General features: G+C 45.2%; 3 protein-coding genes across 3 annotated transcripts; all 3 read left to right on the top strand.

Moving 5' to 3' along the window:
• Positions 1–383: 383 nt before the first annotated feature.
• On the top strand, positions 384–3854 carry LOC147267424 (E3 ubiquitin-protein ligase TRIM39-like). Its single transcript, XM_086200578.1, has 3 exons — positions 384–635; positions 784–2243; positions 2815–3854. Exons 1-2 carry the CDS (start codon positions 582–584, stop codon positions 2032–2034), a joined length of 1305 nt encoding a protein of 434 aa, XP_086056704.1. The 5' UTR covers positions 384–581; the 3' UTR covers positions 2035–2243; positions 2815–3854.
• A 13344-nt stretch (positions 3855–17198) lies between these two features.
• LOC147267423 (E3 ubiquitin-protein ligase TRIM39-like) lies at positions 17199–19062 on the top strand. Its single transcript, XM_086198316.1, has 2 exons — positions 17199–17529; positions 17678–19062. Exons 1-2 carry the CDS (start codon positions 17476–17478, stop codon positions 18926–18928), a joined length of 1305 nt encoding a protein of 434 aa, XP_086054442.1. The 5' UTR covers positions 17199–17475; the 3' UTR covers positions 18929–19062.
• Positions 18906–20334, top strand: LOC147267422 (G0/G1 switch protein 2-like). Its single transcript, XM_086198317.1, has 2 exons — positions 18906–19137; positions 19717–20334. Exons 1-2 carry the CDS (start codon positions 19057–19059, stop codon positions 20077–20079), a joined length of 444 nt encoding a protein of 147 aa, XP_086054443.1. The 5' UTR covers positions 18906–19056; the 3' UTR covers positions 20080–20334.
• The last annotated feature ends 6691 nt before the right edge of the window (positions 20335–27025 follow it).

Below are 27025 nucleotides of genomic sequence, written 5' to 3'. Positions count from 1 at the left end.
TTGTTTTATTGTAAGGTTAGATTGTGAAACGGGGGAGTACAGGTGATGACATTTCACTGTCAAATTTTGATTTGTGAATTTTATTTTATGTATATTACGTGTTCAGTAAAGTAAATTACATCAGCTTGAGTTCTTCCATAGTTAATCAGGGAGAAATGATAACATGATTATGTAGAGCTTTAATGGAACACCATGGAATGGAAAACCATAAATGTGCAGGATTGTAGTTTTGAAAAAAAACTAGTCATGTTTAAAGGAACACGCCAATCCAAAGGAGATGAAAGTCGACAGTTGTCCCGGAATTTCCTTCACGTGTCATTCTGAGGACATGCGGCCCGTGTGCTATCTTCTTAGTGGATTCTCATCCTCCTGATCTCTGAGATGTGTCATTGATCTCAGGAATTCTGATTGACTGACAATGTATCAGAGGACCAGCGAGGTAGAGGGTAGTGTCGTCTAGAACTGCACGATCGACGCGAACTTCAACCGAGCAACTACTATGGCCGAGGTTTAACCTAAACCTGTGAAGAGAATATCACTGACTCCGTTTTTTTTTTTGACAACCAGTGCCAGCCGTTAAAATGAAAAGAAAAAGAGACGAGTCATTTTCCACACACGATTCAGGGAAGCGCAGAGTAAGTAGAAACACTCCAGTATCAAAGTAAATCCAATCAAATGTAGGAAACAAATGAAGTGCTCGTAAAAGTGTTTTCACCTTCATGCATGTACTCATAGTGAGATCTGTCTGAGGCACGAATGAAGAAATGTGATTTGTGTTCCCAGCGTGTGGATACGTCTGCTGCAAATGTTCTGCTGTCTGAACTACAACTTCGCTGCCCCATATGTTTGGATGTCTTCACCAATCCAGTCACCATAACATGTGGGCACAATTTTTGTAAAAACTGCATCACCATTTTCTGGGATGTCAGTGACCAGTACAAGTGCGCCATGTGTCAAAAGGTGTTTGACATCAGGCCTCAGCTACACATCAACACTTTGTTGGCTGAGGTTGTCGCTCAGTTCAGACGCTCATCTGAGCTGAAGAAGACCAACGAGGAAATCCAGCAAATGATTGAGGAGAGACAACTGAAGATGGAGCAGATCCAAAAGGCAGCTGACCTGAGTGAGGAAAACGCAGACAGAGCGATAAAAGATGCTACTCAGTTCTTCACATCTCTCAAGGAGTCTATTGAGAGAAGCCTCCAGGAGCTCACTGAGAATATTGAACAGAAGAAGAGAAGAGTTAAGACCCAGGCGGAAGAGTCCATCAAAGAGCTGCAGCAAGAATTGTCAGTGCTGCTGGAAAGAAGCTCTGAGGTGGAGCAGCTCTCAAACTCCCAAGACCACCTCCACACCCACCAAGACATTGAAGCCATGAAGGACGGTCTCCCCACCAAAGACTGGGCGGAGGTCTGTGTCTGTCCTCTGACAAACGAGGGCATTGTGGGGGAAACTGTGGCCAAGCTGAGAAAGACCCTCACCAAGGACATGAGAAAGTGGTTTGTTGATGAGCTGAAGAGGGTCAAGCAGTACTATGTGGATCTGACTCTTGATCCTGAAACAGCTCATCCTGATGCCGTCCTGTCTGGAGGCAGGAAAATAATTAACTATTCAAAGGAGACCAAGAAGGACGGGGAGAATGTAAGAAACCCCAAGACATTTTCTGCAGGTCAAGGTGTCCTGGCAGAGCAGAGTTTCTCCTCAGGAAAGTTTTACTATGAAATATGTACAGCAAAAGTTAACATGGCCTTTGGAGTTGTCAGAGAGTCCAGCAGAAGCAAGGAGGTGACTCCAATCTGCCCTGAGAATGGCTACTGGGCTATAAATCTGAGGGGGACAGAGGGCTATGCTCTTGATGAGCCTCTGGTCCCGCTCTCTCTTGAGTCAGCCTCTCCATGGCTGGGGGTGTTTGTGGATCACGACCAGGGTCTGGTCTCCTTTTATCACCTGCAGGCTGCAAGTCTCATTTACTCCTTCAGTGACTGTGACTTCAATGGCCCACTTCGCCCCTTCTTCAGTCCATCTGTCATGTGACCCTGAGCAGTTTCCAGTCCAAGTTGGTTGCTGGTGTTTTGAGTCCCTCCCAGCCTCATGAATATTCAGCAGCTGTCATTGTGGGCGGGGACAGTGAGGATATAAATGACCACAGTGCTTCAGTGAAGCTGCATCCTGCCACTAACTGGAGCTCACGAGTGCAGTCAAGGTGTCTGGAACCTTCGGTCAACAGCAGCAACTCCGTCACAGTAAGTTGTTTCCTGTCATTATGTTGCAACTGCATGTGCTGGACTTGAATGCAGAGGAGGCCCATTAGACCACAACGCAGAGCTGCCCACATGGGATTTTAGCACAGTCAGCTCAGTTTGTTCTGGCAGAGCAGTTTTAAGTCCGAAACAACAACAAAAAAAAAACATGTAGAATGTGGAAGAAATGGCAGCATCACCTATGAAGTAGATGTCAAACAAGACCACAATGGTCATTTTGACCTGAAGCAGGAAAAGTTAAGTCATGATGGCTGTGTTCCATTTAGGTGAGTCTCACTCCTCATGGAATAATTAATGGAATCCTGCCATTGTAAAGTTCTTCATACAAGCAGAAGACGCGCCCAACACTGCAGATTTAAATGACTATCATCAAGCTCTGGGGCCAGATATGAATGAGCATTCATTTGAATCAGGTGTGTTGGATTACCTAAGACAGGCGCCAGGGTTAAACACTGCAGTTGAAGTAATTTAATGACTGAAGCTGTCCTTGATGGATACATGTTTTTTTTCTTTTGGTTGATTTGAGTATCAATAGTGTTTTTGTTTTTTGCAGCCCCTTGTATATCCTACAGCTGCAATGGAAAGCATGCAGGAGTTGATCCCCTTGGCCAAAGAGATGCTGAGTCAGAAGCCCAGCTGGGGTATGCCCAAGGTCTATCTGGTAGGGTCTGTGTTTGCCGTACTGGGGACGGTGATGGGTCTGGTTGAGACGGTGTGCCACCCCTTCTCCTCTGGTGAACCAATGGATGCAGAAATGATCTACATGATGACCCGGGAGCAGAGGACTGCTGAGCATCAGGAGGCGGCGGATGATGACAATGACGACGATGATGAGGAAGCCCTGGCCATGACCCTGACTCCCTCAAAGACTCATAAACTCAGCCAAAGGAGCGTGGCCAACCGGCTGCATGCTTCATAAAGCCTGGCAGTCAAACCCAGATGACTTATTTATTTATTATTGAACTGCTCCTGCCCACCCACTGAGCTGCATGTACACAATCTGAAGCTTTAGATGTGTGACTGAGCATCTGAGCCGCCAAACAAATGATGCCTTCAAGTGCTGTTGGAATTGTTGCTCTGAATAATCACTGGATGGACTCAGACTCAAGGCTCGGGTCAAACAGCGTTGCTCTCAGTCGACTGAAAGTGTTAACATCCAAACGGATGCATGTGTACGTGAGAGCCATAATCAGATGTGCATAACTGGAGGTAAAACCTGGCTTTTCTAACCTCTCTTACCAAAGTCTGTTCAAAGTGAACCTGGTCAAGGTCCTACTGACCCATTAAAAACATGTATCTGCTGCATTTGACCTCTTTTGCATTGAGAGGAAGAATGTAAACTGAGAAACTCTTTGGGGCCAAAAACTTCACACCAGAAGCCCCTGAAGAAAGGAACTGAGAGCCTGAAGTAGCTGTGAGTGTTTAGTGGCTGCAGCGCGCCCCCTGCTGACTGGATGTATCTGAACTCTCACTCCAACCACATCCATGTGTTGACTTGAGACCAAGAGCAAAGTTTATTGTAAATATTAAAGCAATATGTTGTAAATATGACACATTTTTACCTATCAATAAATTTTATATTTGCAATCCTGATGTTTGGCCTGTCTTCATCCTGCAAGTTTAACCAGCTGTGATGTGGCAAACTGTCTTGTGTGTTACTCTAGACTGAAATAACATGTTGCTCTGTGTGTCTAAGCTCCAGGAGAGGCTGCCCCAGTATCACACACAAGGTACCCCGAAAAAGGACCTGTAACACAAATGGAAGCAGATGAACCAGACTTGTAACATGTCTACTGTTAGGAAAGAGTCCCATGTTTTGTTTTTCACACAGCACACGGAGTCAAAAGCCCAGACACCACTGAGCATGAAAGTTGAGAAGGGATGACTATACTGCCTGTTTAGGCGTTTCAAAGGAACTGGTGTTGGTTGTGGTTACAGAAACAAGATAGTTTCTGTCTCCTCTGTATGCTGGAACTAAGAACAGCTGCAGAGGTGAAAGTGATCTGCACCAGGTCCTCCTCCTTTGCAGAATTTATTTTCTAAAATAGGCCCCATTGGGCTCTTTGCCCTGGTGAATATCAACTCTTCCTCATATCTAGAACAAACTGGACTGAAGATGAGGTTTTGGGCCTTCCTAAGCTGCCTTTCACCGTGATACATTCATGCAGCTGTCAACGAGCTGGGACTTCCATGAAATCCAATCGGAGCTGAGTTGTACGATGTAACACGCATCAACATATGAGATGATGATGTCAACTGATAATATCGGTGTGATTTGACTCAGTGCAGCCTCACTGGGTCGCGCTCCACATGAAGTGATCCACTGGTTTCTCTCTTGAGTCGCTGGTCCTTTTCTCATAGATACTTGAACCCTTTTAGGCTGTGTTTGCTTCTCATCCTCAAGAAGCATTCACACATAGACAGATGGGTCTCTTCCTATTCTCCAGACGGACGTGATGAAAAAAATTAGCAAACCAGTGCAGGAAGAAATGCAATTCTGCAAGAAAAGATCCAAAATCACATCAGACACTAATAGTGGGGTGCCTGAACACTCAGTTATTTCAAATTGATCTTAAAGTTTGGTTTTCACCTCTAAATATAAGATAATGGTCGACAGAACAATTTTGGCCCAAGTGTCAAGCACCCAGATTAAAAACCGGCCTCCAGGTGGCGCTGCAAAACATAAAAACTGCTATGATGTTGATTGGATCGTCCAACTTGAACATATGAGGGATGTATGGATTCAGAATTAAAAGAGGCAATTGGTATTCCAAGCATTTAGTGATCACAGTAAAACAAATACATAATCAGCCCATTTTTTTCAAAATTGACACAACTAAAATGATTTATTTTTGATAAAGTCATAACATTTTCACACAGTTTAAATGGAACATTATTTTTTTTGCTATTTAAGGTGTGCATAGATTGCATTCAATCATATACAGAATGGTGTGCTTGGTGAAAAATAAAGGTGACTGCAGAGTTGTGCTATCCCACCACCAGGGAGCAGACTCGTAGTTGCCTTCAGACAGTTGACAGCTGACTGAGTGACATGTTCATACACATGGAGTGGAATATGCTGATTTCTCTCTTGTGAAATGAGTATTTTGGGAAGCAGTCCTCCAATGGATCAGTGCAACCATGAGGAGGCTGATACTCGAGTCCTCGTACTTCTTCTCCATGCCCTCCAAACACGTGGGATGGTGCATCCTGGAGACACAGATGTTGTTGGAATCCTACTCAGTAATTTCCCTCATATCAAGGCTTTGAATGCCACTCTTGCCACAAACCTGGGCACAGCAACATGCAAAGCCATGGCTCTCCTCCATGCATTCGCTGGATCAGACAGCACATCGCATCTTCCTTCAAGTTCAAGGGTAAGCGATCCTGCTGCAAGTCAATGCGCGAAATTCCAGACCTGACAGAGGAGTTTTTGACTATTGTCGACACTCCATTCCAAACCTCACCAAGGCTGAAAGAAGTCGCAGTAAACTTTGTCTGTAGGCTATGCTCAAAGGAGGAAAATGATGTGGCCCTCATTGGAATGAGGTCGTTCTCACAGACAACTAAAGGGTTGTGGAAAGAATTCTCCCAACAGCTTTGGATCAACATCTCATCAAAGGAGTGTCTTACAAGCAAGCATCTGGACAACAGCCCACAGGCATGTGTGCACCTGTATACATTTGAGTATTGCATTATAGATAGGGGGCTGTGAATAAGGTCTACGTCAGGGGTCAGCAACCTTAAACACTCATATACCATAGAAAAGAAAACACAAATGGCTCAACATGAAGAAGAATTAAGAGAACACTGCATATATCTTATTTTTACTGTTATGAAATCAATGAACTGCTATGGAGAAAACAAAATTTTATTTCTACATGCAATAAAAACATTTCTTCAGGAACTTTTCATGGATTTATCCATGGTCGGGCTACCGAGTACCAAAATGTAATCTCATGACACTTTCCAAGTAGAGCAGGTCCAGCACCACAATCCGTCAATGAATCTACACCCAGCAATTCTCCATCAGCAAGCACATCCTGCAAAAGCAGCGACAAAAACCTTCCTTTTAAAAGGCAGGAAGGTGGAGCAGATCCATGCTCAATGGGGCTGGCCTTCTGCTTTGACCGGTTGGGGGTAAAGAGAGCAGGAGAGCAGTGCAGAGACAAAGACAGATACTGGAGGAAGACTGATAAACAGACGGAAAGAGAGGAAAGGAGATAAAGAGAAAGAGGAAGGAGGAGAGACTGATGGACAGACAGGGACGTGAGCAGGTGGAGCTACAGGTGGCAGCTTGAGCCTCTTCAGGTCTGTAGCCTCCTCCAGCATCACCTGGGATCTGGGATGCAGGGAGCCCAAAGGCTCCTGAGAAGAAGACGCATTAGTAACACATGTGAGTATGATTTATCTATGACACATATAGGAGGAAAGAGAGGAGTAAAGAGAAGCCCAGTGCATCATGGGAGATCCCCCAGCAATCTTAGCATATAGCAGCATATCTAAGGCCCTAACTATAAGCCTGATCAAAAAGAAAGGTCTTAAGTCTGCTCTGAAAGGTAGAGAGGGGTTCTGCATCCCAGAACGAAATTGAGAGACGGTTCCACAGGATGGGAGCCTGATAGCTGAAGGCTCTGGCTCCCATTCTAGGCTGTAGGAACCTCAAGTAACCCTGCATCCTGGGAGTGAAGGGTTCTAGCTGGATAATAGGGGACTATGAGCTCTGTCAGAAATGAAGGTGCCTGACTGTTAAGGACTTTGTATGTTGGAAGAAGATTTTTAAGTTGTATTCTGAATTAGACAGGGAGCCATGCAGAGAAGCCAGGACAGGAGAGACATGGTCTCTTCTACCAATTCTAGTCAACACGCGGGCTGCAGCGTTTTGGACCACACAACCGATTTGTTGGATGAACGAGCGTCCGCTACTTGTTCGATCTCGTTTTCCTCAATTTTGAAATAATTGTTCCGCTTCTTCTTCTTCTTTGTCTATGGCGTTGCTTCAGTCTTCTTCTTCTTGTAAGATGTGTATACAGTCAGTGAGAGGGTCAAAAATCATCAGTGTTAGCCCTATGACGCCAAACGTATCATAAATGATACTTGAGTTTTTGAGCCCTCTACATCATCAATGTGATTTATTTTCCTCAAAAGCCAAATGTATACAATAAAATCCATGCAAGCATGCATCCATGAGTTGATGCAATGAGAAATTACTCCAAATTTCAACATGTATTCTTTTGTAAAACCGAGTTGAAATGTGTGTGTCAAATTTGTCACAGCAAGTGTAGATTCTGCAATTTATCTCCAAATTGGTTAATTGTCATTATATTGCATTTCATCCATTATACTTAACATCAAGCAACACACAGTCCATTTATTATTCAAATAAATTAATTAAATTGTTAAATGACAAAATTCAGTACATCTACAGAAAAAAGAAAAATATGCAACTTGCTGTATCATGATGATTGATGACTAGGAATGTTTTGACGTGGTTCGCTTGCTAATAACTGCCTTTTGCTTACTGAGTTTCACTAAAAACAACAAAGTTTTTTATAATATACAGACCAACATTTAGACAAAGCGTTTTTAGGGAAAGATCTAGAAAAAACTGATATGCTGTAAAATTTCAAGATTTTTTAATGGATTTTCACAAAAAAAATCGACAATTTCAGAGAATAAATACACAAAGCTGTTTTGCGTGTGTGTGTGTGTGTGTGTGTGTGTGTGTGTGTGTGTTTAGATGTCAACAAAATACAGTGTTGAAGATGCTTTGAAGATTGTGGATGGGAATTCAAGTGACATCGATCAGCTACGTGAAGATGGTGACGATGATGATGAGGACTGGACTCCTACTGAAAGGATTGAGGAAAACTCAGATAGTTGTGATGATGAGGAAGCCTTAGGAGATGAAAGTGTCAACCAGACAAATGTAGAAGACCCAGAAGAGGACACAACAAAACAAAAGGACACAACATCAAAGCAGTTGGCGAGGGGCAAAGTCAAAATGAAGGAGTATCGGTGGAGAAGAAAACAGTTTGAACCTCCAGATGTTGAATTTGTTGAATCAATTGAAGACTGAAGACAGGCTTTACTGGACACACACATGTATTTCAAAGGTTTTGTGACTGAGGAAAGGCTTCAGGAAACTGCGCAAGAAACAAACTTGTGCAGTGTGCAGAGTGTGGAGCCTGAAGTGAGAAAGGATGGCCTCGATCATTTCCCAAAATGGGAAATCAGACAGAGATGCAAGTACTGCACAGGCCACCTTGCTCATGTCTGCTGTGAGAAACGCAGAGTTCATCTGTGCCTGAACAAAAACCAAAACTGTTTTCAGGCCTATCGCCGTGCAAAATAAAAACTTTTTTTTAAAAAAAGGTTGTGAACCACAAAATGGGCCAAAATAACTGAAATGTTCCTCTTTCACCCTGCCAGCTCCATTGGTGGATTTCTCATTGCTGCTCCCTGTGTTCTGGGGGTTTCTGGGTGCCCTGGTGGCTTGGTCCTGACCTGCCTGCTATCCTGGATGTAGCACACACACACACACACACACACACACACACACACACACACACACACACACACACACACACACACACACACACACACATGCGGTGCACAACTGATCCATAATCACACACTCAGACATTTTTATTTGAAAAATTACATTAAACCAAATGGTAAATCTGCACTGGAAATTCTGCATCCAATGTTTTTCCTTTTTTTTTTCTTTCTCTCTGTTGTTATTGTTGTTACTGTTTGTTTGTTTGTCTGTTTGTTTCTCTGCTATTGTTGATTTTTTTTGTCCCCCCTCCTTTCCTTATCCTATCCCTGTTCTCTCTTCCTATCCACTCCTGAGCCTCAGTCCGGTAGCTTTATCAATGAACCAATCCCATTCCAAATAAAAAGAAGAATAAATGGCAATAGGAGGAGTTAATCAGATTCCTCCTTTGCAGAGTAAAACTGCTTCAGTACAACAAGGCACCAGGAACATCGATACTGCTTGCCCCAGCTGCTGAACAGGACAGGTTTAAAAAAAACAAAAAACATTCATAACACCCCTAGAAATTAGTCAGCCAGTTTGGTCAGCTGATTTGTTTCATGTGGATACCTCCATAAGTACAGCTGCATATCGTCTGCAAAACAGTGAAAATTAATTGAGTGTTTCCTTACAATGAGACCTAGAGGAAGCAGATAAAGGGTGAAGAGGACTGGTCCAAGCACAGACCCTTGTGGAACACCATAACTGACTGTCGTGGTTTCAGAGGGACTATAATTAGTGAGTACGAACTGAGATCGACCTAGTAAATATGACCTGAACCAATTCAGTGCAGTTCCTTTAATGCCAATGACAGGTTCCAGTCTCTGGAGAAGGATATGGTGGTCAATAGTGTCAAAAGCTGCACTGAACTGCACATCAACTTGAGTTCTTCCATACTCACTAAAGGAGACATGATAACGTGATGATGCGGAGCTTTAATTGAATTGAAATAAGACTACGAACAGTGTAAAACATACATCCATTTTCTTCCGCTTATTCCTACTAAGAGTCGTGGGGGGGCTGGAGCCTGTCCCAGCATCTACGGGAGAGAGGGGGGGTTCACCCTGGACAGGTCGCCAGTGCATCACAGGGCCAACATACAGAGACGAACAACCATTCACACTCACATTCATACCTACGGTCAATTTAGAGTGTCCAATTAACCTCGTCCCCAATTGCATGTCTTTGGACTATGAGAGGAGGCCAGAGTACCGGAGAGAACCCACGCAGGCACAGGGAGAACATGGAGACTCCACACACAAAGATCCCGTGCCCGAGCAGGGACTCGAACCCAGGACCTTCTTGCTGTTAGGCGACAGTGTAGTAGTACTAGTTCATGTACAGTAAATTCTAGGAATAATACAGTGACATTCACAAACTTACACCTGGTCAAGTAAAAGTCAGCGTGAGTGGCATCACCGTGGTGGGAGAACATGACATCCAAATGAGTCCATTTATCATTAACAGACACTGGAACGTACTACAGCGTTGTCAACTGCAGCAATCCTACTCACAAATAAGTGGGTCAAAGTGTCTGGCCCCCCTTTCCCCCCGGACATTCCAAACACTAGTGGTTGTATTCCATTAAACCTCAGGTACCAGACCGGTGACGGCTACAATCAGACAAAAATAGAGTGAGTTAGAGGCTACGTTAGACCATGGAAAGAAAAACAGGATGTTAATTTGCCACAACTTTATGTGTATTAAAATTTTTTCTATGACAGTATATGTTCATATAAACAGAAGGACAATGTACATATTTAACTACAGATTTACACAGTTTCTCCCAAAATTACTTGGAAATAACACTCTGATACACATATAGAGAAAAAAAAAGTAGCGGAAATGTAAAAACACATACAGATCTTAAAGTGTTACTTTGAATAATAAAGTTCTAATGCTGGAATTAAATTTAGACATAATTACGTTTCCATACATGCAGAAAAATAATCTCCAAAGCTTTCAGTGTCCTACTTTTTCTTTAAGCTCGTTATACAAGACAGCTTATAATTAAGCAAGAATGTGGACATTTTCACAAGCAGCAAACTTGTCACACAAAGTCAATAATAATATTTTTGTAAAAGAAGCACATTGGAATAGAGCTCTTTATTCTGAAACATCCTCTTTGCTATAAGGATTTTTCCCATTGCCACCTCAGAACCTCCATATTCCAATATTTTCAGTGTTCTACTTTTTCTTTAAGCTCGTTATACAAGACAGCTTATAATTAGATAAATAGATAGATACTTTATTTATCCCCTCAGGGAAATTCAATGTATCCCACAGCTCACATACAAAGAATACACACACCACAACATACAGTCATTATAAAAGTCACTATAAAAGGATAAAAATGTGAGCCTGATCAAAGAGTCTGATAAAAAAGTGTGTGTAAAGTAAAGTGCATTGTGTCAATAAATACTAAAAACAATAAAAACAGTTGAATAAAAGGCATAAAAGTTCAGTCGTGGATTGCACATGAGGGGAGCGGAGGGTGGAGCTTTGACAGCACAACAGAGTCTGGGTCTGAGTCTCGGCCGAGCTGTTGTAGAGTCTGATGGCTGCAGGAATGAACGATTTCCTGTGATGCTCTGTTCTGGAGCGCAGCGTGAGAAAGCGCCCGCTCCGGCTGCTGCTCTGCTCCATGAGGGTGTGGTGGAGGGGGTGGTTGGAGTTATCCATGATGTCGGACAGCTTGGTCCGCATCCTCCTCTCCACCACAATCCCCAGCGAGTCCAGGCGCCTTCCCATTACTGAGCCTGCTTTGCAAATCAGCTTGTCCAGCCTTCTGGTGTCCCTCTCTGTCGCACTGCCTCCCCAGCAGACAGCAGCATACAAAACTGTACTTGCCACCACCGATTGATAAAACGTGCAGCATCTCCCCACACATATTAAAGGACCTGAGCCTCCTCAAAAAGAAGAGCCTGCTCTGGCCCTTCTTATATAGTGCATCTGTGTTGACAGACCAGTCCAACTTACTATCCAGGTGCACATCCAGGTACCTATAGGACTGCACCATTCGATGTCCTCACCCCTGATGTTCACTGGGTGCAGAGGTGGCTTAGTCCTGCGAAAGTCAACAACCATCTCCTGTCTTCTTGGTGTTCAGAAGCAGTCCATTCCTCTCACACCAGCTCCCGCTAGGCCCCTGTACTCCGCCTCCTGTCCCTTCCTCACACACGCCACGATGGCTGTATCATCAGAATGCTTCTGGATGTGGCAGGACTGTGAGTTGTAAATGAAGTCTGATGTGTAGAGGGGGAACAGGTACGGAACCAGCACAGTCCCCTGGGGGGCCCCAGTGCTGCTCTCAATGGTCCCAGACACACAGCACCCCAACCTGACATACTGTGGTCTTCCAGTCAGGTAGTCCATGATCCAGGATGTGAGGGCAGGTTCCACTCCCATAACACCCAGCTTCTCTCTGAGCAACAGAGGCTGGATAGTGTTAAAAACGCTTGAGAAGTCAAAGTACATGATCCTCACTTGACTTCCTGGCTCGTCCAAGTAGGAGTAGGCCCGATGTAGCAGGCAGAGGACAGCGTCGTCTACTCCGATGTGCACCTGGGACCCGAACTGCAGGGGGTCAAGTGCATGTTGGGTCTGTGGTTTCAGGAGGCGGAGGAACAGCCACTCCAGGGTCTTCATGATGTGGGACGTGAGGGCCACCGGTCTGTAGTCGTTGAGCTCAGCCGGGAGCCCAGCTTTGAGAACCGGCACAAGACGTGATGTTCTCCACAGGACCGGGACCCTCCCTACCTGCAAGCTCAGGTTGAAGAGCCACTGGAGAGTCTCCACCAGTTGGTCCACGCAAACCTTCAGCAACCTCGGACACACATCGTCTGGGCCAGGCGCCTTTCCTGGTCGCAGTCTCCTCAGCTCCATTCTCACCTCATCTACTGAGAAGGAGGGAGGGGAGCTCGGCGGAAGGGGAGTTGCTGCTACAGGGTTGGGGCTGGAGAGGCGAGGAGACAGTGGTGTGGGGGAGGGGGTTGCTGCTGGAGAGGTGGAGGGGGACGATGGTGAGGCAGAGCAGAACCTGGCTGCCGTGTCAAACCTGTTATAGAACAGGTTGAACTCATTGGCTCTGTCCACATCACCTGCTGTTGCCTGGCTCTTTTTCAGTTTGTTGCCAGTGATGTTTTTCATTCCCCTCCACACCTCTCTGGTGTCGTTGTGCCACAGCTTTCTCTCCATCTTCTTTTTATAGTTCATCTTGGCCATCCTCAAGCTCCTCTTAAGCTCCTGGTGCACCTGCTTGCGCTGCTCCCAATCATGCTCCCTGAAAGCAGCTTTCTTCTGGTTCAGGAGCCTCTTGATGTCACAGGTGATCCAGGGCTTATTGTTGGGGAAGCAGCGCACAGCCCTCACTGGTACAATCATGTCCCTGCAGAGAGACATGTAGCCGGTGATGCAGTCCACCTTCCTGTCGATATCCATGTCCCCCCAGTTCCCCTCTATGTCCTGCAGTACATCCAAGTCTGTACACTCATAGCAGGCTCTCAGGGACTCCCTGCCCTCTGGAGTCCACTTCCTGAATGTCCTGGTGGTTATAGGCTGCGTCCGGACACAGGGTTTGTAGCAGGGCTGGAGGTACACCAGGTTGTGGTCCGATCTGCCTATAGGTGGAAGAGCTGAGGCAGTGTATGCTTCCTTGGCATTGGCATAGAGCAGATCAAGTGTCATTCATCAAGTGTGTTGTTTGGCCGAAGATCGCTGTCCAAGGAGGGCTTGTCTAGTGTAAACAACTTTATTTGAAGTTGTAATCATAATGGATCGACGAACAAAGACAACAGAGACATTAACATGACAAAGACAGTCAGAGCTGTGAAACGTGCTGCGACTCTGTGTGGTGCAGAATTAAGTAGGAATGTGGACATTTTCATGAGCAGCAAACTTGTCACACAAAGTCACTAATAATATTTTTTAAAAGAAGCACATTGGAATAGAGCTCTTTATTCTGAAACATCCTCTTTGCGATAAGAATTTTTCCCATTGCCACCTCAGTACCTCCATATATCCACAATTTTAATGCTATTATTTTTACAGAAAAAAGCTATTTTGCATTGTTTCCGTGTTTTTATCCTAAGGTTAGATCGTGAAATGTGGGAGTACAGGTGTTGACATTCACTGTCAAATTTTCCATTCATCCATCCATTCATTGTCTTCTGTTTATTCCTGTGAAGGGTCGCGGGGGGTGGAGCCTATCCCAGCGGCTACGGGCGAGAAGTGGGGTTCACCCTGGATAGGTCACCAGTCCATCACAGGGCCAACACATAGAGACAAACAACCAATCACACTCACATTCATACCTACGGTCAATTTCGATTGTCCAATCAGCCTCGCCCCCAATTGCATGTCTTTGCAAATTGGGAAGAAGTTTGAGTACCGGAGAGAACCCACGCTGGCGCGGGGAGAACATGCAGACTCCACACAGAAAAATCCCGTGCTGGAGCCGGGACTCCAATCCAGAACCTTGTTGCTGTGAGGTGACAGTGCTAACCACTGCACCGCTGTGCAGCCACTGTCAAATTTTCTTTGTTTTTTTGTTTTGTTTTGTTTTTTACGGCGGTTGGCAACCAACAAGATGGAGCATTACCGCCCTCTTCTGTCCCATCGCAGAACACCATCTTTCCCTATGTCTAACCCATCCATCCATCCATCGTCATCTTCCGCTTATTCCTACACATTAAGGGTGGCGGGGGGGCTGGAGCCTATCCCAGCGTCAACGGGCGAGAGGCGGGGTTCACCCTGGACAGGTCGCCAGTCCATCGCAGGGCCAACATACAGAGACGAACAATCATTCACACTCACATTCATACCTACGGTCAATTTAGAGAATCCAATCAGCCTAGTCCCCAATTGCATGTCTTTGGACTGTGGGAAGAAGCCGGAGTACCCGGAGAGAACCCACGCAGGCACGGGGAGAACATGCAAACTCCACACAGAAAGATCCTGCGCCCGAGCCGGGACTCGAACCCGGAACCTTCTTGCTGTGAGGCCACAGTGCTAACCACTGCACCACCTACTTCTAACCCCTACATCTAAATCATACCTCTAAATCCTAAACATAATCCCTAAACCTAAATCCTATCATACAGTCCAGTATCCCTCAAATAATCTAAAAGAACCCCAACACTCTTCCTATCCTCCATCCTCAGAACTCCCTCCAGACTGATCTCACCCCTCCCCATGTTCCTCCACCTGTCCCTCATCACCCTCCTCTCCACCTCATACCTGCCACACCTCAGGAGTACGTGCTCTACTGACTCTTCCTCACCACAGCCCTCACACAGCCCGCTGTCGTGCTTCCCTAACACCTTCAAAGTCCCGTTCAGCCCACAGTGTCTCAGCCTCAGCCTTACTTTCATGACTTCCTCCCTCCTCTGCCCACCTCCACCCTACACCCTCTAGCCCGCACACTCCTCTGAACCCTATAAAAGTGCCTTCTTCTCTTTGTCCCACCTTCCCTGCCACATGTCCATCACCCTCTCCCTCACTATCACCTTCACCTCAGCCCTACTCACCCTCACATTCATCTCTATCGTCCTCTTCACCATCGCCCCCTTTGCCAACTCATCCGCCGTCTCGTTCTCCTCCACCCCCACATTTGCTGGTACCCATAACGCTGTCTAATTTTGATTTGTGAATTTTAGTTTATTTAAATTAAGTGGTGATGTTCTAGTTTTTAAGTTTCACGTTTTAAAATCAAATCAATGTTTCTTGACGGAGACTGGACTATACTTGTTCGAAAGTCCATGTTGTGTTCATTTATTTGATTAGTTTACTGCTAATTATAAGTTTTATTGCTAAGTTTTCATATGTCTTGCGTTCCTGAATGCACCATTGTTTTCCTGAGGCGATTGCGTCACACTCGCGTGCGGTATCCGTTAATGGAGCAGCGAGTTCTCGCTATTGGCACGTGCCCGGCAGCAGTTAGTTGTGTTTTTTCCCTCTGTCCATTGGTTTGCATGGTTTATTTCTGAGTGTAAATGTCAGAAGGTGAGTTTCATTACGTTTGACTGTGATAGTTAAATGCTGACACTGTGATAACTTGTTTTATGTATCTGAGGGTGGACTGATGTTAATTTATGCTTATTTGAATAAATTAAGCTCCTCTGTAAAAGTTATATACATGAACCTCCTGTGAGGTGCTGTTTATGAATAATATAAGATAGTGATACAGTCCTTTATTACTTTAATATTTATACTTAGTTTGTTTTTTTTCCTGTATTGTGATTACAGACCGCAGTGAATAAACCACGTTAAAGGAATATCTGCCACTTATGTGCTCTTTAACAGGAACACCAACCTCCACACCTTGCCTCTCTAAACCAGAATATTTGGAGATCCCCCTTTCTCCTGTTTAATAGGACTGCCAACTGCATCGTTCCTGCATAAAACAACAAGAAACAAACATGAAATATGATGATAGAGTTTAAATCAGGACCTAGCACAGACTCTTGTGGGATGCCACTTCATTTACTGTCCCATCAAGTGATCTTATTTACAGTGTCTGGAAACGTGTTCAGGAAGGTAAATTACATCAGCTTGAGTTCTTCCATAGTTACTCAGGGAGAAATGATGAAGTGATTATGTAGAGGAATTGAAATCAGACCATCAAACAGTATAAATAATGTACAAGATTTCTTTAAAAAAAGGGGGAAAAAGAATTGGTACTCTAAAAAAATGGAACAAACAAGGAAGGCTATTTCAAATATTTCCTTCCTTGTCAGCGACATTCTTGAAGCACAACAAATGTTTACATGAAAATGTGTCATTTATAAAGATGTCAGTTAAGTCGTCCCCGTCTTGAGGCGATCTCACCACTTTCAACAAAGGAAGGTCTTCAACAGGGAATCCCCCACTTTGACTGTGGTCAAGATCGCCCAGTGTAGTGCAAATTAAAGGTCCCTGAGGCAGCGATCAAAAAGTGCAACAATAAAATAAAATAAAAAAGCAAGCTAAGAATTAAAGGCAACAATTCGGCAACAGATATGTGGAAGACAGAGATTTCAAAGTTCTGTGAGACTCATGAAACAGTGAGAACCAGTGGTTGCTGTGTCACTTTCTCTGGCATTAACTTTACTAGTGAATGTACACAGTAAATTCTAGGAATAATACAGGTAAAAATATGACCAAAGATCAAGCCCAAACGGAACGAGGCTATAGAAATCTAACAGGAAGCACAGCAACCAATCACATGCCGTAAAATTGTTGGTGTTTTTCACCAGAGCTGCTGATAAGATACTCCACATAAGTTTGATTGATGGCGGTCAGTCTGTTGTCTTGAATAAAACCATAAATGTGCAGGATTGTAGTTTTGACAAAAATCCAGAGTCATGTTTAAAGGAACACGCCAATCCAAAGGAGATGAAAGTCGACAGTTGTCCCAGAATTTCCTTCACGTGTCATTCTGAGGACATGCGGCCCGTGTGCTATCTTCTTAGTGGAGTCTCATCCTCCTGATCTCTGAGATGTGTCATTGATCTCAGGAATTCTGATTGACTGACAATGTATCAGAGGACCAGCGAGGTAGAGGGTAGTGTCGTCTAGAACTGCACAATCGACGCGAACTTCAACCGAGCAACTACTACGGCCGAGGTTTAACCTAAACCTGTGAAGAGAATATCACTGACTCCGTTTTTTTTTTGACAACCAGTGCCAGCTGTTGAAATGAAAAGAAAAAGAGACGAGTCATTTTCCACACACGATTCAGGGAAGCGCAGAGTAAGTAGAAACACTCCAGTATCAAAGTAAATCCAATCAAATGTAGGAAACAAATGAAGTGCTCGAAAAAGTGTTTTCACCTTCATACATGTACTCATAGTGAGATCTGTCTGAGGCACTAATGAAGAAATGTGATTTGTGTTCCCAGCGTGTGGATACGTCTGCTGCAAATGTTCTGCTGTCTGAACTACAATTTCGCTGCCCCATATGTTTGGATGTCTTCACCAATCCAGTCACCATAACTTGCGGGCACAATTTTTGTAAAAACTGCATCACCATTTTCTGGGATGTCAGTGACCAGTACAAGTGCGCCATGTGTCAAAAGGTGTTTGACATCAGGCCTCAGCTACACATCAACACTTTGTTGGCTGAGGTTGTCGCTCAGTTCAGACGCTCATCTGAGCTGAAGAAGACCAACGAGGAAATCCAGCAAATGATTGAGGAGAGACAACTGAAGATGGAGCAGATCCAAAAGGCAGCTGACCTGAGTGAGGAAAACGCAGACAGAGCGATAAAAGATGCTACTCAGTTCTTCACATCTCTCAAGGAGTCTATTGAGAGAAGCCTCCAGGAGCTCACTGAGAATATTGAACAGAAGAAGAGAAGAGTTAAGACCCAGGCGGAAGAGTCCATCAAAGAGCTGCAGCAAGAATTGTCAGTGCTGCTGGAAAGAAGCTCTGAGGTGGAGCAGCTCTCAAACTCCCAAGACCACCTCCACACCCACCAAGACATTGAAGCCATGAAGGACGGTCTCCCCACCAAAGACTGGGCGGAGGTCTGTGTCTGTCCTCTGACAAACGAGGGCATTGTGGGGGAAACTGTGGCCAAGCTGAGAAAGACCCTCACCAAGGACATGAGAAAGTGGTTTGTTGATGAGCTGAAGAGGGTCAAGCAGTACTATGTGGATCTGACTCTTGATCCTGAAACAGCTCATCCTGATGCCGTCCTGTCTGGAGGCAGGAAAATAATTAACTATTCAAAGGAGACCAAGAAGGACGGGGAGAATGTAAGAAACCCCAAGACATTTTCTGCAGGTCAAGGTGTCCTGGCAGAGCAGAGTTTCTCCTCAGGAAAGTTTTACTATGAAATATGTACAGCAAAAGTTAACATGGCCTTTGGAGTGGTCAGAGAGTCCAGCAGAAGCAAGGAGGTGACTCCAATCTGCCCTGAGAATGGCTACTGGGCTATAAATCTGAGGGGGACAGAGGGCTATGCTCTTGATGAGCCTCTGGTCCCTCTCTCTCTTGAGTCTGCCTCTCCATGGCTGGGGGTGTTTGTGGATCACGACCAGGGTCTGGTCTCCTTTTATCACCTGCAGGCTGCAAGTCTCATTTACTCCTTCAGTGACTGTGACTTCAATGGCCCACTTCGCCCCTTCTTCAGTCCATCTGTCATGTGACCCTGAGCAGTTTCCAGTCCAAGTTGGTTGCTGGTGTTGTGAGTCCCTCCCAGCCTCATGAATATTCAGCAGCTGTCAGTGTGGGCAGGGACAGTGAGGATATAAACGACCACAGTGCTTCAGTGAAGATGCATCCTGCCACTAACTGGAGCTCACGAGTGCAGTCAAGGTGTCTGGAACCTTCGGTCAACAGCAGCAACTCCGTCACAGTAAGTTGTTTCCTGTCATTATGTTGCAACTGCATGTGCTGGACTTGAATGCAGAGGAGGCCCATTAGACCACAACGCAGAGCTGCCCACATGGGATTTTAGCACAGTCAGCTCAGTTTGTTCTGGCTGAGCAGTTTTAAGTCCGAAACAACAGCAACAACAAAACATGTAGAATGTGGAAGAAAGGGCAGCATCACCTATGAAGTAGATGTCAAACAAGACCACAATGGTCATTTTGACCTGAAGCAGGAAAAGTTAAGTCATGATGGCTGTGTTCCATTTAGGTGAGTCTCACTCATCATGGAACAATTAATGGAATCCTGCCATTGTAAAGTTCTTCATACAAGCAGAAGACGCGCCCAACACTGCAGATTTAAATGACTATCATCAAGCTCTGGGGCCAGAAATGAATGAGCATTCATTTGAATCAGGTGTGTTGGATTACCTAAGACAGGCGCCAGGGTTAAACACTGCAGTTGAAGTAATTTAATGACTGAAGCTGTCCTTGATGGATACATGTTTTTTTTTTTTTTAATTTTGGTTGATTTGAGTATCAATAGTGTTTTTGTTTTTTTGCAGCCCCTCGTATATCCTACAGCTGCAATGGAAAGCATGCAGGAGTTGATCCCCTTGGCCAAAGAGATGCTGAGTCAGAAGCCCAGCTGGGGTATGCCCAAGGTCTATCTGGTAGGGTCTGTGTTTGCCGTACTGGGGACGGTGATGGGTCTGGTTGAGACGGTGTGTCACCCCTTCTCCTCTGGTGAACCAATGGATGCAGAAATGATCTACATGATGACCCGGGAGCAGAGGACTGCTGAGCATCAGGAGGCGGCAGATGATGATGATGACGACGATGATGAGGAAGCCCTGGCCATGACCCTGACTCCCTCAAAGACTCATAATATCAGCCAAACCTCTTTTGCATTGAGAGGAAGAATGTAAACTGAGAAACTCTTTGGGGCCAAAAACTTCACACCAGAAGCCCCTGAAGAAAGAAACTGAGAGCCTGAAGTAGCTGTGAGTGTTTAGTGGCTGCAGTGTGCCCCCTGCTGACTGGATGTATCTGAACTCTCACTCCAACCACATCCATGTGTTGACTTGAGACCAAGAGCAATGTTTATTTTAAATATTAAAGCAATATGTTGTAAATATGACACATTTTTACCTATCAATAAATTTTATATTTGCAATCCTGATGTTTGGCCTGTCTTCATCCTGCAAGTTTAACCAGCTGTGATGTGGCAAACTGTCTTATTGTGTGTTACTCTAGACTGAAATAACATGTTGCTCTGTGTGTCTCAGCTCCAGGAGAGGCTTCCCCAGTATCACACACAAGGTACCCCGAAAAAGGACCTGTAACACAAATGGAAGCAGATGAACCAGACTTGTAACATGTCTACTGTTAGGAAAGAGTCCCATGTTTTGTTTTTCTCAAAGCACATGGAGTCAAAAGCCCAGACACCACTGAGCATGAAAGTTGAGAAGGGATGACTATACTGCCTGTTTAGGCGTTTCAAAGGAACTGGTGTTGGTTGTGGTGACAGAAACAAGATGGTTTCTGTCTCCTCTGTATGCTGGAACTAAGAACAGCTGCAGAGGTGAAAGTGATCTTCTCCAGGTCCTCCTCCTATGCAGAATTTATTTTCTAAAAGAGGCCCCATTGGGCTCTTTGCCCTGGTGAATATCAACTCTTCCTCATATCTAGAACAAGCTGGACTGAAGATGAGGTTTTGGGGCCTTCCTAAGCTGCCTTTCACCGTGATACATTCATGCAGCTGTCAACGAGCTGGGACTTCCATGAAATCCAATCGGAGCTGAGTTGTACGATGTAACACGCATCAACATATGAGGTGATGATGTCAACTGATAATATCGGTGTGATTTGACTCAGTGCAGCCTCACTGGGTCGCGCTCCAAATGAGATGATCCACTGGTTTCTCTCTTGAGTCGCTGGTCCTTTTCTCATAGATACTTGAACCCTTTTAGGCTGTGTTTGCTCCTCATCCTCAAGAAGCATTCACACACAGACAGATGGGTCTCTTCCTATTCTCCAGACAGACGTGATGAAAAAAATGAGGAAGCCAGTGCAGGAAGAAATGCAATTCAGCAAGAAAAGATCCAAAATCACATCAGACACTAATAGTGGGGTGCCTGAACACTCAGTTATTTGAAATTGATCTTAAAGTGTGGTTTTCACCTCTAAGTTGAAGTTAATGGTCTACAGAACAATTTTGGCCCAAGTGTCAAGCACCCAGATTAAAAACCGGCCTCCAGGCGGCACTGCAAAATATAAAAACTGCTATGATGTTGATTGGATCATCCAACTTGAACATATGAGGGATGTATGGATTCAGAATTAAAAGAGGCAATTGGCATTCCAAGCATTTAGTGACCACAGTAAAACAAATACATGGTCAGCCCATTTTTTTCCAAATGGACACAACTGAAATGATGTATTTTTGATAAGAAAGTCATAATATTTCCACACAGTTGCTATGGAACATTATTTTTGTTGCTATTTTAAGGTGTGCATGGATTGCATTCAATCATATACAGAATGGTGTGCTTGGTGAATAATAAAGGTGACTGTAGAGTTGTGCTATCCCACCACCAGGGAGCAGACTTGTAGTTGCCTTCAGACAGTTGACAGCTGACTGAGTGACATGTTCATACACATGGAGTGGAATATGCTGATTTCTCTCTTGTGAAATGAGTATTTTGGGAAGCAGTCCTCCAATGGATCAGTGCAACCATGAGGAGGCTGACACTCGAGTCCTCGTACTTCTTCTCCATGCCCTCCAAACACTTGGGATGGTGCATCCTGGAGACACAGATGTTGTTGGAATCCTACTCAGTAATTTCCATCAGACCTGACAGAGGAGTTTGTGACTATTGTCAACACTCCATTCCAAACCTCACCAAGGCAGAAAGAAGTCACAGTAAACTTTGTCTGTAGGCTATGCTCAAGGGAGGAAAATGATGTGGCCCTCATCGGAATGAGGTCGTTCTCACAGACGGCCTTCTGCTTTGACCGGTTGGGGGGAAAGAGAGCAGGAGAGCAGTGCAGAGACAAAGACAGATAATGGAGGAAGACTGAGATACAGAAGGAAAGAGAGGGACAGAGATAAAGAGAGAGAGAAAGGAGGAGAGACTGATGGACAGATGGGGACGTGAGCAGGTGGAGCTACAGGTGGGAGCTTGAGCCTCTTCAGGTCTGTAGCCTCCTCCAGCATCACCGGGATCTGGGATGCAGGGAGCCCAAAGGCTCCTGAGAAGAAGACGGATTCGTAACACATGAGTATGATTTTTATATGACACATATAGAAGGAAAGAGAGGCCCAGTGCACCATGGGAGATCCCCCAGCAGTCTAAGTCGAGAGCAGCATATCTATGGGCCAGCCTAAGCAGCCCTAACTATAAGCCTGATCAAAAATGAATGCTCTTTGGTTTGAAAAAACAAAATATTTGTTTTATATATGCAGTATCTGGTCGTCGCCTTGTCTTTTCCATGGGAAGCCAAAAAAAGTCCACATAACCGATTTGTTTGATGAAGGAGCGTCCGCTACTTGTTCAACCTCGTTTTCCTCCATTTTCAAATAATTGTTCCGCTTCTTCTTCTTTGTCTATGGCGTTGCTTCAGTGTTCTTCTTCTTGTAAGATGTGTATACAGTTGGCGAGAGGGTAAAAAATCATCAGTGTTCGTGGTGCCCAGCTCCGCTTTGTATTGATTGCTTTTTTTACATTGTTTTTTATTTCATGCATCTTTGAATCTTATTTCGTCAGTAGTCATTTTGTGAGGCGAAATTTCATAACACCCCTCGAAATGATGGGTCATTCATGTTTTTGTTTCCTTGAGACAGGCTTTCAGTTTAGTCAGCTGATTTGTTTCATGTGGATGCATTTACAAGTACAGCTGTGTATCGTCTGCATAACAGTGAAAATTAATCGGGTGGTAGACCCTCTACCCGGATCTCCGGTGCCCCTTGGCGCTCTGGTTTGGCCCCTGGACCAGGTAGGCTACACTCCCTGTCGGCTGGTTGCGGCGGTGACAGGAGCGGCCAGCAGAGCCAGTCTGGAAGCTGGCCCCCTGCGGGTCCGGCCCATGCTTTGCCCCCTCTATGTCGCCTCTCTGTCCCATCACACCACATCTGATGTGACACTAGGCCTTGAGGGGCTGGACCCCCCAATTTTCATTCCATAGTAGAAATCGAGGGCTTGTGGGAGTGCATGGGGATGCACTGGGAGACTCTGCCATCTGCAACCCACAGGGCTCCCATGCCCTGGGTGCCTCCCCCAATTTTAACTACATTCTACTCATCCACATCATTACATCTACACTCCCACACACAACATGCACCCTGCACCCATGTTGGGATGGGGGGCAGCTGGGGCGGGGAGTGGGTCCATCGCTGCCCCTGTTGCAAACTGCACCAAGGCGGGCCTGGGGGCCTGACTGGTGTTCTCGGGATGGGTGGTCTGCCTCCCAGTATGGTGGTTGACCTGGGGTTGGTCGCAGGGCTTGCCGTTGTGCAGTGGATCCCTTGCTGGCGGTTTTACTAGGTCTGAGGTGCCCTGGACTACGTCTGCATCGATGGAGAGCTCAGCCCCTGTATGGGCGGAGGAAGATGAGGGAATGATTTATTTATTTATTTCGTCTGGGGGTGGCGGCCCCGGATGCAGATGCCTTTGGCTCACCCCGGCAGGCGGGCTTGGGCCTTTCGGGTGAGTGGGGGGTCCCTTTCCTTTTTTTTTTCGGTGTGTGTGTGTGTGTGTGTTTGTATGTGGGGGGGGGGGGGGTCGCTGGCTGATGGTGCCTTATGGCCTGAAGCTTGGCCTGATCTGGGGGGAGGGGGATAACAGGGGATGGGTGGAGGGTTGGGGGGGTGCTCTGTCCGGGGGCAGTGGGCTTGGTCATTGTAGTGGGCTGTGGTTTGCCCCGTCTGGGCGTGGGGTGTGGGCATGTGTCGGCCTCGCCGGTGACGGGCCCCTTTTGGGGCTCTGGCCGGATCTCGGGCTGGAGGGGCTCCATGCCCCTGGGCTCAGCTCGTGCTGCGAGGGGGTGACCCTGGTGGGCCCGGGGTCCTGTCTCCCCTGTCTCTCTGAGGGCTGCCTCTGGGTGGGGGTTGCTGCTCCTATGCTTTCCTGGGGGTCCTGGCATGGGTTGGGCCTGTGGCTGTCTCCTGGGGGGCTTGCCTGGCACTCCCTGTGTTCTGGGGGTTTCGGGTGCCCTGGTGGCTTGGCCTTGACCTGTCTGCTAACCTGGACCGGGGGCGTGTTGTTCTGGTCCCCCACATCAGTTACAGTCAGCTACCCACAGCATCCAAAGACAAACTGTAGCATACACATTTTTTTTTTCAATTATATTAAACCAAATGGTAAATTTGCATTGGAAATTCTGCAACCAATGTTTTTCTTTTTTTCTGTTGTTATTTTTGTTAGGTTTTTTTTTTTTTTTTTGGCTATTGTTGTTTTTGTGCCCCCCCTCTTCCTTATCCTGTCCCTGTTCTCTCTTCCTATCCACTCCTGAGCCTCAGTCCGGTCGCTTTATCAATGAACCAATACCATTCCAAATAAAGTTAAACACAGATGGTGGTAGGAGGGGTTTATCAGATTTCCCCTTTGCAGAGTAAAACTGTTTCAGTACAACAAGGCACCAGGAACATTTGTACTGCCTGGCCCAGCTGCTGAACAGGACAGATTTTAAAAAAATAAATAAATAAATAATCGAGTGTTTCCTTATAATGTGACCGAGAGGAAGCAAGAGTAGTGTTAATGCCAATGACAGGTTCCGGTCTCTGTTGAAGGAGAAAAAAAAAGCTGCATTGACATCTAATAAGTGCGTATCATAAAATAACTAATGCAGACAGCTGAATTGTCTGTATCCCTTGCATAAGACTGATTTTTGTATTTAAATTGCCTCACATAGCTAAGTTGTGTAGAAATTAGGATACATTCATTTTCAACTTGTAACGAGTTATGTAACCATGTCTCCTGGTAAAGCCAGACTGAAGAGAAATATTTACCATATGTTCAGAATGTCAGCCTGGCTGGTGATCTAATACGATATTTGGCATTTTTACAATTGCTGGGATTGAAATATATCATTTTCAAATTGTGCTATTTTAGCTTCAATGCAGTTACCTCTGGATGAAGAATTGCTTTCACACACTCGTGCTTCAAAAATAAATCTATTGCCATGAGCATATAGCCTGAACCTGTGTGTGTGTGTGTGTGCGTGTGTAAGCCCAGGATACACTGGTGTACACTCTTGTGTCAAACTATTTGCCCTGAGCCCCTGGTGTTTTACTGGCAGAATGCACAGTTTACAGGGTCACGGCTACGGGGCGGCTCAGCTGAATCACCAGTGGATCCGGCAGCATGGCTAACTGAGATAGCGCACGGACAAAAGGTCAAGTGTGGCGCGTGAACACGCACATGAATGGAGAGCCAATATAACCCTGAGTCAACACGATACTCTTCAGTGTAAGAATAGTCTGACTGATGACCTGAGTGAAAGGTGAAGAGGATAACCCCTTCTCTCACCTCCAAACACTGACTAGCAGTTTGCTTGTGCTCCCTAAGACAGAAATCATCTTTAACGAGTCAAGATAACTGTATGTGTGTATCAGCACGTTGCTTGGATAGGAATTTCAGCGGAGGACTAGCAGGAACACAACTGTTTGTCTTTGATTATATCTAATGTGCTGTGTACAAACAATTAAAAATCAATTAAAGGTCCTTCTCATCATGTAACTGGGGGCCTCACTTAAAAAGTTCACTTTAGAATTCGGTCATTCACCTTATTTTAAGTAAGTAATCAGCGTAAAATTTTAATTTTGAGCCATGTATGAGTTTGACATTTATCATGTAGATTTATTGGTCTATATGAGGAAGGCAAACTTGTTTTCCTTCCTTGAGCAAATAAAAAGCTGCTTGAACAGAGTTAAAGGGCTCCAACTCTCCTTAAGAAGGTCGGAAAATCATTTTCTGGCATTAACAGACGGGCTGACCTGTGTCAATATGTTTGACACAATTATGAACCCTCCAGCTGTGCCATTTATCAATTTAACTGTGGGTCGAAAGGTCAATTATAGAGGCTCAAATCAAAGTGACAAAGGAGTTGGGAAAGGTTTTTTTTTCCCCTCTCTGTCTTTCATAGAAAGGGGGGTTTAACTTGAAAGGTTGCCAGTGGATACCGGAGGCAACAGACTCAGTGTGAAGCTTCTGACTCTTTGCCAACCCGTCCCCAGTGTCAACCCAGCCGACCATGATCCTTCATCTGACTCAGGAAGGACAAGGGCACTGCTGCACAGGGAGAGATTACATCCTGGTTGTTTTTTTAGAACAGCTCTTGAACAGCTGTTTCAAAACTGATTTGCCCTGTGAGACACTCATTACAAATGTGACACAGTGTCTTTAGGTGAATGCAGCACACCAACACGCATGCTTTGACTGGATATTTATCCAGATTGATCTTGTCTGTTTGACCAAGAGACATGTTGATCAGCCTTGTTTCCTGTGGACAAATAGTACAAAATTACATTTAGTTTAGTTTTTCACTCAAAAGCCAAAGACTGCCAAACTGAGAGGATTTTCCGAGGTAGTCTGCATTCCTCAGAGACATAGTGACTTCCTGGATCTTGTGTGCTGCATTTTCACTTCAAATTTTTTGTTTTATAAGAAAAGTTGTTTAGTTTTTAACCTCCCCAGAGCCAGACAAGAAGATCTACACCCTTCTCTTATCGGTGCTGCATTAGGGAGCTGAGACCCAGAGACTAGCTGACCATTCGTTAGCTTAGCACAATGAATGTTAACGGGTTGGCAGGTTAGCATAACTTGTCAAAAATCAACAAAAACACTTGTCCAAAATGGACTTTGCCTGCATTAT

The sequence above is a fragment of the Aulostomus chinensis genome, chromosome 3 (genome assembly GCF_037954235.1).
Source record: "Aulostomus chinensis isolate RoL2024-O1b breed Wild chromosome 3, RoL_Achi_v1.0, whole genome shotgun sequence".
NCBI classification, from domain to species: Eukaryota; Metazoa; Chordata; class Actinopteri; order Syngnathiformes; family Aulostomidae; genus Aulostomus; species Aulostomus chinensis.
The sequence above is the reverse complement of the archived record's forward strand: the minus strand, read 5'-3'. Positions and strand labels throughout refer to the sequence as shown.